This window comes from Ylistrum balloti, unplaced genomic scaffold (assembly GCF_031769215.1).
Source record: "Ylistrum balloti isolate Yb309-2 unplaced genomic scaffold, AGI_CSIRO_Ybal_v1 Utg371830, whole genome shotgun sequence".
Classification (NCBI taxonomy): Eukaryota; Metazoa; Mollusca; class Bivalvia; order Pectinida; family Pectinidae; genus Ylistrum; species Ylistrum balloti.
In genome coordinates, this window is record NW_026782909.1 from 641,151 (window position 1) to 655,190 (window position 14,040).

At 35.0% G+C, this 14,040-nt stretch overlaps 1 protein-coding gene across 1 annotated transcript in view; it reads right to left on the minus strand.

Annotated features, from left to right (window-relative positions):
- Positions 1-10,819: 10,819 nt before the first annotated feature.
- The window catches only part of LOC132563714 (puromycin-sensitive aminopeptidase-like), a 49,750-nt gene continuing 46,529 nt past the window's right edge, over positions 10,820-14,040 (minus strand). The window contains exon 21 of the mRNA XM_060228465.1: positions 10,820-13,964. Coding sequence (XP_060084448.1) covers positions 13,827-13,964 — 138 coding nt within the window. The 3' untranslated portion in view covers positions 10,820-13,826. The remainder of the gene's footprint in view (positions 13,965-14,040) is intronic.

A 14,040-nucleotide genomic window follows, 5' to 3' on the forward strand; every position in this document is an offset into this window, starting at 1 on the left:
TGTGTCCATCTAAAATATCAGACAATTGCCGTGTAGTTACATTTTTTTTATCTTCTTTCCCCATGGTCATTAAGTATAATGTACGTATTGTGTGTATCATCCTCCCAGAATCACAATATAATATTTTTTTCTGATTGCTATATATACCATTCTCTTGAAGAGCTGCAAAACATCAAGATTTATTGATAAATAGTCTTCTTTAATAAGTTCCCACTTCAATTTCCTGCCCTTGCAATCAAACACAAGTATCAAGGGTATATTATTGTAACCCTGAAATTAAAAAAAATAGTACCTGCTTTTTCTGTACAGGTAAGTATTTTACCTACAGACAAACAAGTTCTTATATGGCTAAATATAGACACTAGGTATATGTAAGTAAATAAAAACGATGTAAACAGCAGCAAACAAAAACAGCAAACGGAAGCAAACAACAGCAAGAAACAGCAAACAAAAACAGCAAACGGAAGCAAAACAGCGGCAAATAACAGCATCAAACTGCAGCAAACGTTTGAATTTTTGTCATCATTACATATTTTTGAAAAGTAATAATACTAATGTAATTTTGTAAGTGAAAAAGTAAGGTTTGCAAATAGAAAACGTGTTAATTTAACGATATGCAATAATTTTTGTTTGTTTTCTTTTGTCAGTAAAATAGTAATATTCTGTAATAAACAACTGAAAAAAATGTTTTTGAATGCAAAATACAAACCAAACAATACACGCCAAAACACGCCATACACGCCATACAAGTCATATACCGTTGTAAGAAAGGATGCATACACTCTACCGTACATCCAAATACTCAATGACGTCATCAAAAGCAACCCGCCAGTCGAAATACGTCCTCTACCATAGCAAAATACATCGATGACGTCAAAACCAACCATCAGTCATCCCGTTACGCCTTCATGGATTTCGACGAAATCAAGATGGCGACCTTAGCAACCACAGGTCCCGATATCATCATTGGGGTTTGTGACGTCATTATTTTTGTTTAGTTGCCATTGTATTTTTTTCTGCAGTGGATTCCAATTGATTCTGTGTAGTTTGACGACATGAAAAGCAACCCGTTAGTTCAATACGTACTCTACCATAGCCAAAACCATCAATGACGTCCTCAAAACCAACCTGTCAATCGAAATACGTACTCTTCCAAAGCCCCAAACCTCAATGACGTCAAAACCAACCCGTCAGTCAAAATAAGTACATTAGACATATAAATAGACAGCTGTCTAGTATAGGAACCAGAGGAAATCCAGGCTTCTACATGATACATTAGATATATCTTCACATCCCTTCAGACCAGGTGCTCTATTATGCTCTTCATTGGTATACAAGTTGCATCTCATGAAACTGTGTTAAAAGCTATCATTTCAGCAGTTGGAATCTATAACGATACCGCGATATTGGGAACAAAACATATGTTATTAAAACATTTGCAACGCCTTAAATTGTGGAAGTAGAAATATCACTATCGAGAAAGGAAAATATCATTTAGTTATCACGCTCGTCAACCACCATATTGTAAGTGAAGATCGAGGAAAATGGTGGACGTAGAAGAGTATAGAGTATCATTGATATCAATTTCTTGTTTCAACCGCCACTTGAACTATATGACGAGAGTGTAAAGTTAAGAACACTATTTAAACATGTCTATGCCAGGAAGATCAGTGAAATTCTCTCCTTATGCGATGACAATACGGGCAGAAGAATTGGGCTTTGTACAACGAATTATAGTAATTTAGTCAGACCTGTGAAGGAACAACTGTTTGGAGACGCGTGTCGGGTTAATGTCTAAATGGCGGTTTGTCGGTAAAGATACCAATTGTTGAATTTCCATTCGAACTCAGAAATATAAAATTGTAATATTTGGTTCAAAACAAGTTTACCTAATTTTACCAAGCATTTGTGTAATATTGATTCGTCAGGTAGTTCTACTTTTTTCACCCCATCAAACCTCTTTGGTCAAAATGATACATTTACTGCATATTCAAAAAATAACATAGTCTAAAGTATCAATAAGTACTATAAAGAATTGCCCTGGGGATGAACCCGTTTTCTGACCGACTGAAGACCCAGATAGATAAAATAAGTCTATAAAACACCGACATACCTGTAATCTGAGGTTATGACAAACTCTGTACCAATGTAACGTACAAGTTGAGTCGGCAGATTCAGAGATATCTTTATAAAAATAAATCTGATGTGTTGACACGATGCACGAAGGTCGATTGCGGTGATATAAGTATTACGTAATATACGGTCACCTGGTGTAAGGTCAATTGTAAGTCAATTATTTCAGCAACATCAGTCAGAATTGATGTCATTAAAACAGGAATCTACAACAATATTTGTTTATCAGATATAAACACATAAAGAGAAGTATTCCGCTTTATATCAACCTTGTCGAATAACGTTAGATTATATATTCATTCTTTTATGTATTTCACAACAAAAATACAGACAGGTAATGTTTTATATCAATCTCGGTATGTTAGGCACGGTAGCCACTGAGCATATAGGTGATCGCAGAGAAAAAATATCGCGTCACACTCCGAGGAAAGGAGTTCAACGGTACATCTTGGCCACACTCTAAATAAGGATATGTGTATATATATATATATATATATATACTAAATTTGTTACTAATTATGATATTGGGGAGTGTAAAGGGATGGTCAGTAGATGTAATGAATTCCATAATATATATATTATTAGCAAGATTTCAATGGTATCTGGATTGATAAAGAACTGGCGTTACCATCAATCAAGAAAACAGGAAATTCACATGATGAAAAGTTAGTTTCCAACCTACAAAATGACTGTTATTAATTAAGTTTCTAGGATTTGTTTTACATAAAACTGGTTTTAATTCATCAAATAGAGATCTTGTTCAGAATGCACACGTTCTTTTGAAAATGGAAAAAAACATGATATTTAATGAATTTATGTTAATGCACTAACTCATCTGGATAAATATCGATCGTTATTTAGCTCTATCGTCTCTTATACTAAATTTGTTACTAATTATAATATTGGAGAGTGTAAAGGGATGCTCAGTAGATGTAATGAATTCCATATATAGAGGTCTCACAAAGTAGTGCATGTGTAGCAAGTGATGAGAGGGTGGTGATCTACTTCACCGACATATGTATCTTTGTTATCTCCGAAAAAGATAGGTATCAAAAATTACTGTACTCCAATAACTGATGGTCTGATTAGGATTGCACGAAGATATAGGTTTCAGTACTTTAAAAAGAGATAAAAATTTACCTTGACTTATAAAGGCATCAGTACTTTAAAAAGAGAAAAAAATGACCTTGACCTATATTCAAGATCTCTTGGGTTAGGTGAGTTAAGATATTAAATTTGTTTTAACAAGCAATTTGTCCGGGGTAATAGAATTTGTGTAGTGCATGTATAAAGAATATTGGTCAGATGACCGTTAAAACCCGTGGGTCTCTTGTTGAATTTGAGTTTGGATTATAATTGTGTTGATATGTTGGTATTTTCTTGTTTTTTCTCTAACATCTACTGTTCTATATGCTGCTTTTTTTAATATTCCTATTCAACCTAGCGATAAAAATATTCTTCGGTTTTTAATTGCAAGGCAAAAATCAGTAACCTGTGCCACCTTTCGGCAGCAGGGAGGAAGTTTTGTCATAGAAATATTGTCATTCTTAAGTTGCTTCAATGTAGAATTGTCTCATGTTTTGAAATGTACGCAATGTTGTTACAAACAGTACGTAAATGCCCTTTCCCGTAATTATCAGCATCAAACAATATCGTGTGTTAACGTGTAGCTGACAGCCTTTTTGATTGCCACAACTACATCCAGCTTTATGTTTCATAAGTGAATTACACCACATACGTTATGAAAAAGAAAGCAGATGATTATACCTTCCGGCTGTGATTTTATTCTATTGAAGCACTGAACTGTATAACGTATATCAATCACGAGTATTCGTGCACTGAGGCTCAATAAAGCTTCTTAGTTCATATTATTTATAAAAAAATTACTGTGATAGTTTATATTTGGATGAGGCCCTTTTTCTTGAATTCAGTAGCAACTTTATCTTGTTACTGGATTGGAATGGAAAGGCCCATAGGGCTTAACGGTCCCCTGAGGTCTTCGGGTCTATAGACAGTTTAAGAGCATATCCATCACCCCCCAGATGTGGGTCAGAGAGAACAGGACTGATATAAGCATACTGATAAGTTTTTATTATTATTTCTGTGTATGAAGGCTTTATTTTCAATTAAACGGATCTGATAACACTGTCTGTTGTTACAATTTAGAATATTTGACCATTGTAATCTTGAAAGTAGGTCAAAGGCATTTATTTTAAGATGACTTGGTAGCCTTTCATCGCAGCATACAACTGGCGCAATATCACGACACTGAACCATTTTGTTATTGAGAAGTCGTCGTTTTAAGATTTCAATAGATTTGACCCCTATTACCTTGAAAGTAGTCAAGATCATTCATTTGAAGAAATTCAGTAGCCCTTCATCCAAGCAGTGTTAAACTTATGTAAAAATATACTGCATGTACATTGGGGATCATATAACAGTCTACATGACGGTATTAAACCCCATATAAGAAATTTCTTGTAATGAAAATCCAAGAAATGGTGATATCATAGTTTTTAACAGTGTACTGTATATACGATTTTTCTACATAAAAGAAGCTCAAAGTAAAACACTTTTTAATAAAAATTCAAAGAATGTCTCAAAGAACTAAAGAAATTCCTTCACTTTACTCAAATTTTGTTCATTTGCATTACGCAAAACGCTCTGTGCACTATCTCAAAACCTTTACTTAACAAATTATCATTTGGTTTTAAATTGTTAAGATAACGCAAGGCGACGTCTGTCGAAAGAGAGGGAAAAGACAATTCTGCAATTCTGGACAATTCGAAGTCGACGGGTAAGCAGCCAGACCATGTGTAACAGGTTAAAACGTAGACACAAATGTGTGCGAGAAGGCCTAATTTTATAGCAATAATGGGGCATTCGCGTCGCTCAGTGTTACACAGGTCCAAACTTTAGGCGACACCATCGCACCAATCGCCTTGCTTCGGCTCGACGATACAGACAATGGTCATACAGCGGTTGAACAATGTTTTGATAATCGGTGAGTCGATGTTTTATTTGATATACCATAGTAAGTAGTCCAGCGTGATAGATTTCGTGGGGTCAGTGTCATGATCTGGGCGGCTTGTCAAGTGGAAATTGAACCAGATTCGTCATTGTCAATGGCAATCTAAGTGACATTCGGTATCGGTACAACTCGCCGTTCAGTTTTAACAGCGTCAAAGAGCTGGGTTCATTTTGAGGCATGATAATACGATCCCACACCAGTTACGTGGACAGGGCGTTCTTAAAGCAGAACAACGTCCAAGTCGAGATCTGATATGAACCCCCCCCCCCCCCCCAAAAAAAAAAAAAAAAAAAAAAAAAAAACCACACACATCAACATTGTTCTTAAAAGACGAGTCCATCCTACAACTTAGGGGAACTGGCGCAGGCAATGCATGAGGAGTGGACTGCCATCCCAGAACACACCATTCGACGATATCCAGGTTCCATGCGCCGGCGTTGAAATGTTATGGTCTTAACCAATTGTGGTAACACAAGTTACTAACACCGTCCTTTGTTAGGCATTTAAATGTCCGTAAGCAGATACTGAATCATTTGACATTTTGATCATTTTATTACAATTCGTGTGGGATTTGGTCTTTACAATAAGTGGTATGGCTTTACAAAACTAGTTACTAATGATTGGTCGATTTGTTTACATAGAATACCTTGTTATTTTAATTGTAGCTCGTAACATTGTAATATGCTGTCCTACTTCACTAATTACAATCTAATCCACCAATTCCATAGAATGTGAATACAGTACATAATATCTTTAGAAACAGCAAACTTGTCGTTGAAGTGGAATTCTGATATTGTAAGTCAAGTTAAGTTAAATGTTGATAGACACAGACGTAGCTGACCGCCGGAGGAACTATAGAGGCTTTCGCCCTTAACTGGATTTCCAAGTTTGGTTTCTATGTGAAGTATTTATTTTGAATATTGTCATTTTTAATTTTTATGAGCCTTGGCTAGATAACTTAAACTTCAAGAGGAGTTTCGTAAAATCGCGTGTGAAATGAAAACAAATTTAAGATATTTATATCACATAACTGAGAAATGTTACCCTTTGTTTTCATGTCAAAATGTGGAGGAAAAATGAAACCGGAAGCGACCATTTCGTTGCGCCATTTTAAAATAATGACGTAACGTTACTGTCTATCATGATGATATCATGATCGGTTCCAGAATACATGGCACTAGTACTTATTCAGTCGATAGCAGGAGGATTATATGACAAATGGTAACGTACCTACAGATGTAGCTGTGCAATAATCAGACACGTGGGTTAAGGATTCTCTTGTCTTCGACAACACTGGATTAAAAAAAATCCTGCTATGGCAAGTAGTTGCGATAATTGTTAACAGCAAGTTTATACTGTATAAACTAGTAAAAATCATTACCCGTGACATAAACCCTGGATTGAAATATTTCATCGCTGTATCTATTGAACCGACAATGACGAACTATGCGGTGAAAATAATATTATATTATTAACAAAATAGAGTAAAAACATTTTACAGAATAAACAAATCTTTGTTTTTTTTATTTCAGTTTTTTTAATAATTGTTCATTAAAAAAATACATTATCAAGCTTACATGTAACATACTGAATATCAGCAGTAATTTACTGTCACTGTATACTACAACTGTAACGTGCAGCCTAGCTTTGCACACGGCGGGTAAGTCTCCGATTCCTTGCAGAGATACTACCTAACAAATGCCGATATATACATATAGCGTGTAACAGCAAACTTTACCTAAGTTAACAATAAAACTAACGAACGAAATAGTATTCACATGGACTGCTGTCCCGACACAGATTGTTCTGTCTAGCATGTGAGCCTGAGTGCAAGTTCGACACCCAGTGACTTCACCTAACCTGACTAAGCACTAGGTTGTCCTACCAACTAAGTCAACCCTTGCTCGTGTTCCTAACTCGGGCTCTAACCTCGCACCAGCTTGATAAGCGGTTTCTGAAAAGCCACTAGTTCAGACTTTCACCCACCACCTGTTACAAATAACTGTGTTACGGACTTTGTAAGAAGTAATTCGTCGTCTGTGTATCTTTGAAAGCTTCCTTAACAGTCAGTATAACAGCAATCTACCTCATTAAAAGTAATTTCTGTTTACACGTATAATAAACACTTTCATAAGGTGTGACAATCACTGGTATTTAATTTACCATTAATGATGCATACCAAAATATTAACATAGTACAGAATATCTTTCCATACTTTACTACAGAATCATAAACATTTGTGTTAATCGTCAAAAATCATTAGATGAACAAATTAACCAATCTATAGTTAGCTACAAGTCATATTCAAGGGACGTAATTCTTATACTTCAATTTCCATTACATAACAAGGTAAAAACTATTCACGCGTGACCTTCACCGTGATTTCCTAAACACACAGCGAAACACAAACACGACATACCAGAAATGGCCGTCTGTACATTCCATAGTATCTCCACATAGATACATACAGGCGTAAATTACATTGCACTGTGTGTAACCAGATCACGTTTCGGGGCAGTGCGATGTCCCACCTTGAAATGTGTTTTACATAGACCATGTCAACTTGATTTTCCAAATTTCTGTTGTGTTAAACATCTTCCGTTTTATTTATCTACGTGTAATCATTCTAAGTTGCAAAACACATGTTGACAAATACATATATAAAATTTTCGAAGGTAGAATATATTCCAAGACCATTACAATTTTTTGAAAAATGGATCTTTTCCGGACGAATCGGAAGCCTCGGTATAAGAGTTACCAGGCAAAATGCAGCACTAGTGTGAAACAACTTAATATGAATTTAGTTAGTACAGCAAGAAGGGAGTTTTGTCATTATTAAGTTCCTTCAATGTAGAATTACGCAATGTGATTACAAATATTTGTACTTACAGAGTTCAGTTTTGGTTCTTCAGAACGAGGGTTTCAGCTCCTCCTTACAGATATGCAGTACGTAAATGCCCTTTTCCATAATTATCAGCATCAAACAATATCGTGTGTTAAAGTTTAGCTGACAGCCTTTTTGATTGCCACAAATAGCTTTATGTTTCATAAGTGAATTACACCACATACCTTATGAAAAAGAAAGCAGATGATTATACTTTCCGTCTGTGATTTTATTCTATTGAAGCACTGAACTGTATAACGTATATCAATTACGAATATTCGTGCACTGAGGCTCAATAAAGCTTCTTAGTTCGTGTTATTTTTAAAAACTTACTATGATAGTTTATATTTGGATGAGGCCCTTTTCCATGAACTCGGTGGCAAATTTATCTTGTTATTGGAATGAAATGGAAAGGCCCATAGGGCTTAACGGTCCCCTGAGGTCTTCGGGTCTATGAACAATTTTAGAACCTGTCCATCAGTCCCAGCTTTGGGACAGAAAGAACAGAACTGATAAAAGCATGCGTATACGGTTTTTATTATTTCTAATTTTGAAGGCTTAGTTTTCAATTTAACGGGATTGATAAAACTGTCTGTTGTTGTAGTTTAGTATATTTGATCGCGATGACCTTGAATGAGGGTCAACCTCATTCATTCAAGAGTACAACAGGTCCAATATCATGGCCCTGGGTCATTCGGTAATTGAGAAGTCCTTAAAATATTTTAACACAGTTGACCCCTGTGACCTTGAAAGTAGGTCAAATCCATTCATTTAAAAGACTTAGTAACCCTTCATCCAAGCATGCTGCTGCTCCAATTTGACAACACTGGGTCATTTGTTCCTTGAAAGGCCGTTTAAAGATTTTTAATAGATTTGACCCCTATTAGCTTGAAAATAGTCAAGGTCACTTATTTGAACAAACTCGGTAGCCCTTCTTCGCAGCATGCTACTGGCCCAATATCAAGACCCTGGACCATTCTGTTACTGAGATGAAGTTTTTTAAGATTTTAACACATTTGACCCATGTTACCATGAACATAGATCAAGGTCATTCATTTGAACAAACTTTGTAGCCCATTATACCAACATTCAACTGGCCTAATACAATGACCATGGGCATTTTGATTATTTAGAAGAAGTTGGAAATGTTAATTGTCTATGATGCATGACGCCAGAAAAATATGATTGCAATAATCACTTGAGACTCAATGTATACATAAATATTTCACTGCTTTGTGCTCGTTATATGTGATTATAGCGAGCATTTTACAATATTGTTTGTGTGGTCAAAAATACAACCCAACAAGAGGCCATAAAGACTGTATGCTCATCTGGTGCCCCGCCATTCTGCTCTGAGGGGGTCAGATGCACCTTTTTATAGGAAATAAAGTTCTTTTCACCCTTAAATGCTTCAAACCAAAGTTGGGCAAAATCTAATCATTCTTACAGGAGTAGGACTTTAAAGAATATGCTCTATTTGTCCTATTGCGCCCTTCCCCCTCCCGACCCAGCTGGCCGAGAACCTATATTTATACAAACTGGTTCCATGTCACTCCTGAATGCTTCAGACAAGGTTTTGCTAAAATTCAATCCTTTCTACAGAAGAAGAATGAATTCAAAGAACTAGCAATATTTCCCCTTTTGCCTCCTCCTGATCTGATGTTGGAAATATTCTACATCAATAAGCTTTGATTGATTGATTGAAGACAGTATCAAACCCAAAAAATGCCTACTTTGAGAAGCCTAGAATAGTTAATACGATGGTATTAAACCTGATGCGGGAAAACTCCTACATCAATTAGTCAAGAAGTGGCAATATCATATTTTCAAACCCCATGTAGGAAATCCTATACATTAAAAAGCTTTGAAAACTGTAAAGATTGAAATCAGTATAAAAAATTACCATAAAAAAATACAGAAATTTCCTATATTGAAAATCCAAGAAGTGATATGATAGTTTTAAACCCAATGTACTGTAAATAGGATTTTTTCTACATTGCAGAAGCTCAAAGTAAAACACTTTTTTTTTAGAAAAATGCATAAAATTGCAGCAAACTGGTGAAATTTTCCCTGCTTATTTGCAATCGTGTTCAACACAAATGCATCTTCTTGATTAGTATTTCCACCTTTTGAATTTCTCACTGAAGCACAAGTGTTGCTGATGAAAGTTCAGGTGAGATGACCTAAAATGCCTGACCTAAACATAGAATAGATGAATCAGATATTGGTATATATTATATCCCTGATGTAGCAGTTGTAAGGAAAATCCTCACCTCCAGATGTTACCAATCCTGGAATAAATGTAAAGTTCTGACTTCAGAAACTATTTATGGTAAAGAAATCAAAATGAAATTAGAATCTCTCTACTGTTACAGAAGGAATAACGGGATTTTGGTCTGCAGCATCAACGAGTAAAACGGGCTTCCTTTTGCATGAAAAGTGGTCCTGACCCCCGGGCGTACCGGGGCAGAGCCTTTTATGGAATTCGAATAATAACTTAAAAGTCTTTCAACAACAGTTCTGCCTGCAGAATCCATGATTTCCAAACTCACTGGTCATATTTTGTAAATCTCCACTGCAGTTAAACAAGGATTTCATTTTAAGGATTTTTTGGTAATACTTTTTCTCTAAGATCTCCCATTGCAGTTAAAATGAACTTTCCACTTTTTGCCATATCTTTTTCTGTAAACCATTACTAATTCTATTAAATGGCAATAGCTCTCACAACAATCAATCCAGCATTTATTTCCAGATGACTCAACAAGCTGAAATGTCATATCAGCACTTTAATATTCAGTTACAGGTTTAAGAGCAATATGAAACCAACTGCAAATTAAGAAAAACAAAAGACATCATAATAGATACAATGTTTCAAATCTAAGAGACAAATTAATTTGGTACACACCCTAATCAGTGTAAATTAAGTACAGCTTTGTCTTTTCTGTAACGTAGCAGTGGTTATATTTCTGAAATGAACCAGACCTGTCAAAGTAACTGAACTATTAAAAATTAATATGTAAGATTAAATTATTCAAAATTATGCTAGACATAAGTCAGATGTTTCATCATAATGTATTTGCCTGTGTTAATTTATTACTGACATCTACTGTGAACAATTATGCATTGACCAGTGGCCAGAGGTATTCTGTCGTTACCGATCTACTACACATGCTCATATATTAGTTCGTTGCCTGATTATATAAGTCATTATCTGAAGCCTATCTAAGCAGTTTGTATGATGGTCAGTATAACCTTATCTTGTTGTAAACAGCCGAATCTATTGCCATTTATGTGTGCAAGATCTTGTCGGCAACTCATGTATACTTCAATCCATGTTTACCAGTAAGCCAATGTGTATTAGTACTTCATCAGTTAATTAACATGGCTAGTATAAATACCACCACCTTTCTAGCCAGTATGGATTGGTTCTTGACAGCAAGACAGGAGTGAGACTAGTCTCCACTGGCGGGACCCCTACTCACTCGGGCTTTTGCCGGAGCAAGAACATCTCAACTCTAGTCTCAACTTATGAAATATAACAAGTTTTCATTTTATAACATGATTGCCCCAATCTAAAGCCAAGGAGAAAATTGGAAATTGCATTTTTGAAATTTTTATTATCTAAATTCCCATTGGATTTAGTCAACGTTTTTCAATTATGGCAATGATCTTACTTGGGTAATTCTTATCAAAATTGTTTGCAGTTAAATGGCTATAAACCTTGATAAAATAAATTATTGACAATAACTTGACCTGAATATTTATATTATACAACTACATGTCAAATTACAATTCTATATCTGTATCTCGTACCAAATTACACTTCTCTATATATGGTTCTCATTCCAAATTACAGTTCTGTATCTGTGTCTCATACCACATTAAAGTTCTGTATCTGTGTCTCATACCACATTAAAGTTCTGTATCTGTGTCTCATACCAAATTAAAGTTCTGTATATGTTACCTTTAAAAAGAGTAAAATGGCAGAAACAAAATTATGATGGAATGTCATACATGAAATGGTGGGCACATGAAAAAATTGGAAAATCAGCTCACAAGTGTGGTAAATAAGGCATTAAATGCATGATGATACATTATTTCAAGTCAAAGACTGTTTAAGTACTTAATTATGCTGTCTAAGGTATTCATAAGACATTAGTTTGTCATCAACATGCAGACTACTGGAATCAATATAAAAAAATGGGATTACTAAGATTGAACAAGAGTTCCTCGGAAGTGTATGTGTTGCCTGCATAAAGTGTCACGGTCACCCAGAAATTGAACTGGATGTGCAACGATCACTCATAAAGTTGTAATACCAGATTTCATTTCTATAACTTGAAGCATAAAGGGAAAACTGCGCAAAGCAATATTCCTGAGAAATTTTCTAAGTTGAAAGGGGCATAACTCTGCCAAAAAGGATCACAGACAACCGGGAATTACACTTAATCTGTACCCTTGCAACAAGAAGCCATATACCAAATTTCATTTCAATAACTCAAAGCATAAGCCAAAAAAGTCCAGAAAACAATATTCCCAGGAAATTTTCTAAGTTGAAAGGGGCATAACTCTGCCAAAAAGGGTCACAGACAGCCGGGAATTGAACTTAATCTGAACCCTTGCAACAAAAAGCCATATGCCAAATTTAGTTTTGATAACTCAAAGCATTACAGAAAAAAGTCTGGAAAGCTTTCATACGGATGATGGACAAAGTGATCCCTAAGTGTTTGCAAGCTCTGCAGGCGACACAAAAACAGATGAAAAAACAAATGTTGCTGAAAAATAATTCAAATTGTACAAAGCTTTTAGAAAGTCAATCCTAGTAACAATTTATGTTATAGTGCTAAGAATCACTAACAAAATTTGGACCCAAAATATAGCTACCAGATGTTTTATCTATAATGCAAATCATATTTACTGTATTAGAGTAATTGGATATCAATCTAATGTGAGAAAATATTTTCTGACTGATAAAAATTTCTATGTGTGATGGACCAAACACACTCACAAATCTTCATTCCTGATCTGAATCTTTGTGATTAGTGTCCTGTAACAGGCATTGTTGGTTTGTTGGTAACCGTAAATAAGGAAGAAATACATAAGGATGCCTTAATGCAGAAATTGTTCAGATGTTAAAATGAAAACCAAAAAACAAAACAAAAAAATGTACCTTAGTTAATGCAATACCTGTTTTAAATAAAAAAGGTGATCCTAGTTCCTGTTTGTAAATGAAGCCTACATTTGTCTATAATTGAAGTTATTCTATTTCCTATATGTAAAGTAAACCAAAATTTGTCATAACCTTGGAGAGATCCCAGTTCTTATTGTGTATATTTCATTGTATACAGCTTTGTCTTCAGAAAATATTTTGGAAATTCTCAGTCAGCTTTCATTGCAGGTTTTCATTGTTACAGTTATTGATGTTAATGTCCATGTAGTTATTTTAATATTTTGTGTTTCAAAAGATGTCACAACAATGAAAAACCTATCAGAGATGACATATACAATTATTTGTGTTGTTTTGAGGTTGATCACAACTTCCAGTCCTACAACCAATAAACAGAAACAAGTCTCAATCTTATTCATTATAAAAACACAATGATTGATCAGCACTCTGTTCTGGATTAGGTAATGCACAACAACGATAATTGTCTTCAATGTGAAAATTTGAAAATCTTTTCAAGACCGTTTCACACCTTTAAACTTCTGGTTCTTATACAGTTCAATTTGGTTCAAGGTTTCTGGTTTTGAACCAACATCTTTGATTTAGTCAGCAAATCAGAATTTCAGACTTTTCAAAAACTCTGAGACATTGGCTGAGTCGCGTTGCATCCATTTGGCATTGAGGCGAATGTTTTCACAGGATTGTTGAATGGTTCTTTCGGCAGCAGGTGCAGAATGTTCTTCAAAAAATTTCTAAATAAAAGATAAATAAATAATTAATACATAAAGGATCAAAATTCCTTTGCGTACAATATCATAATACCAGACT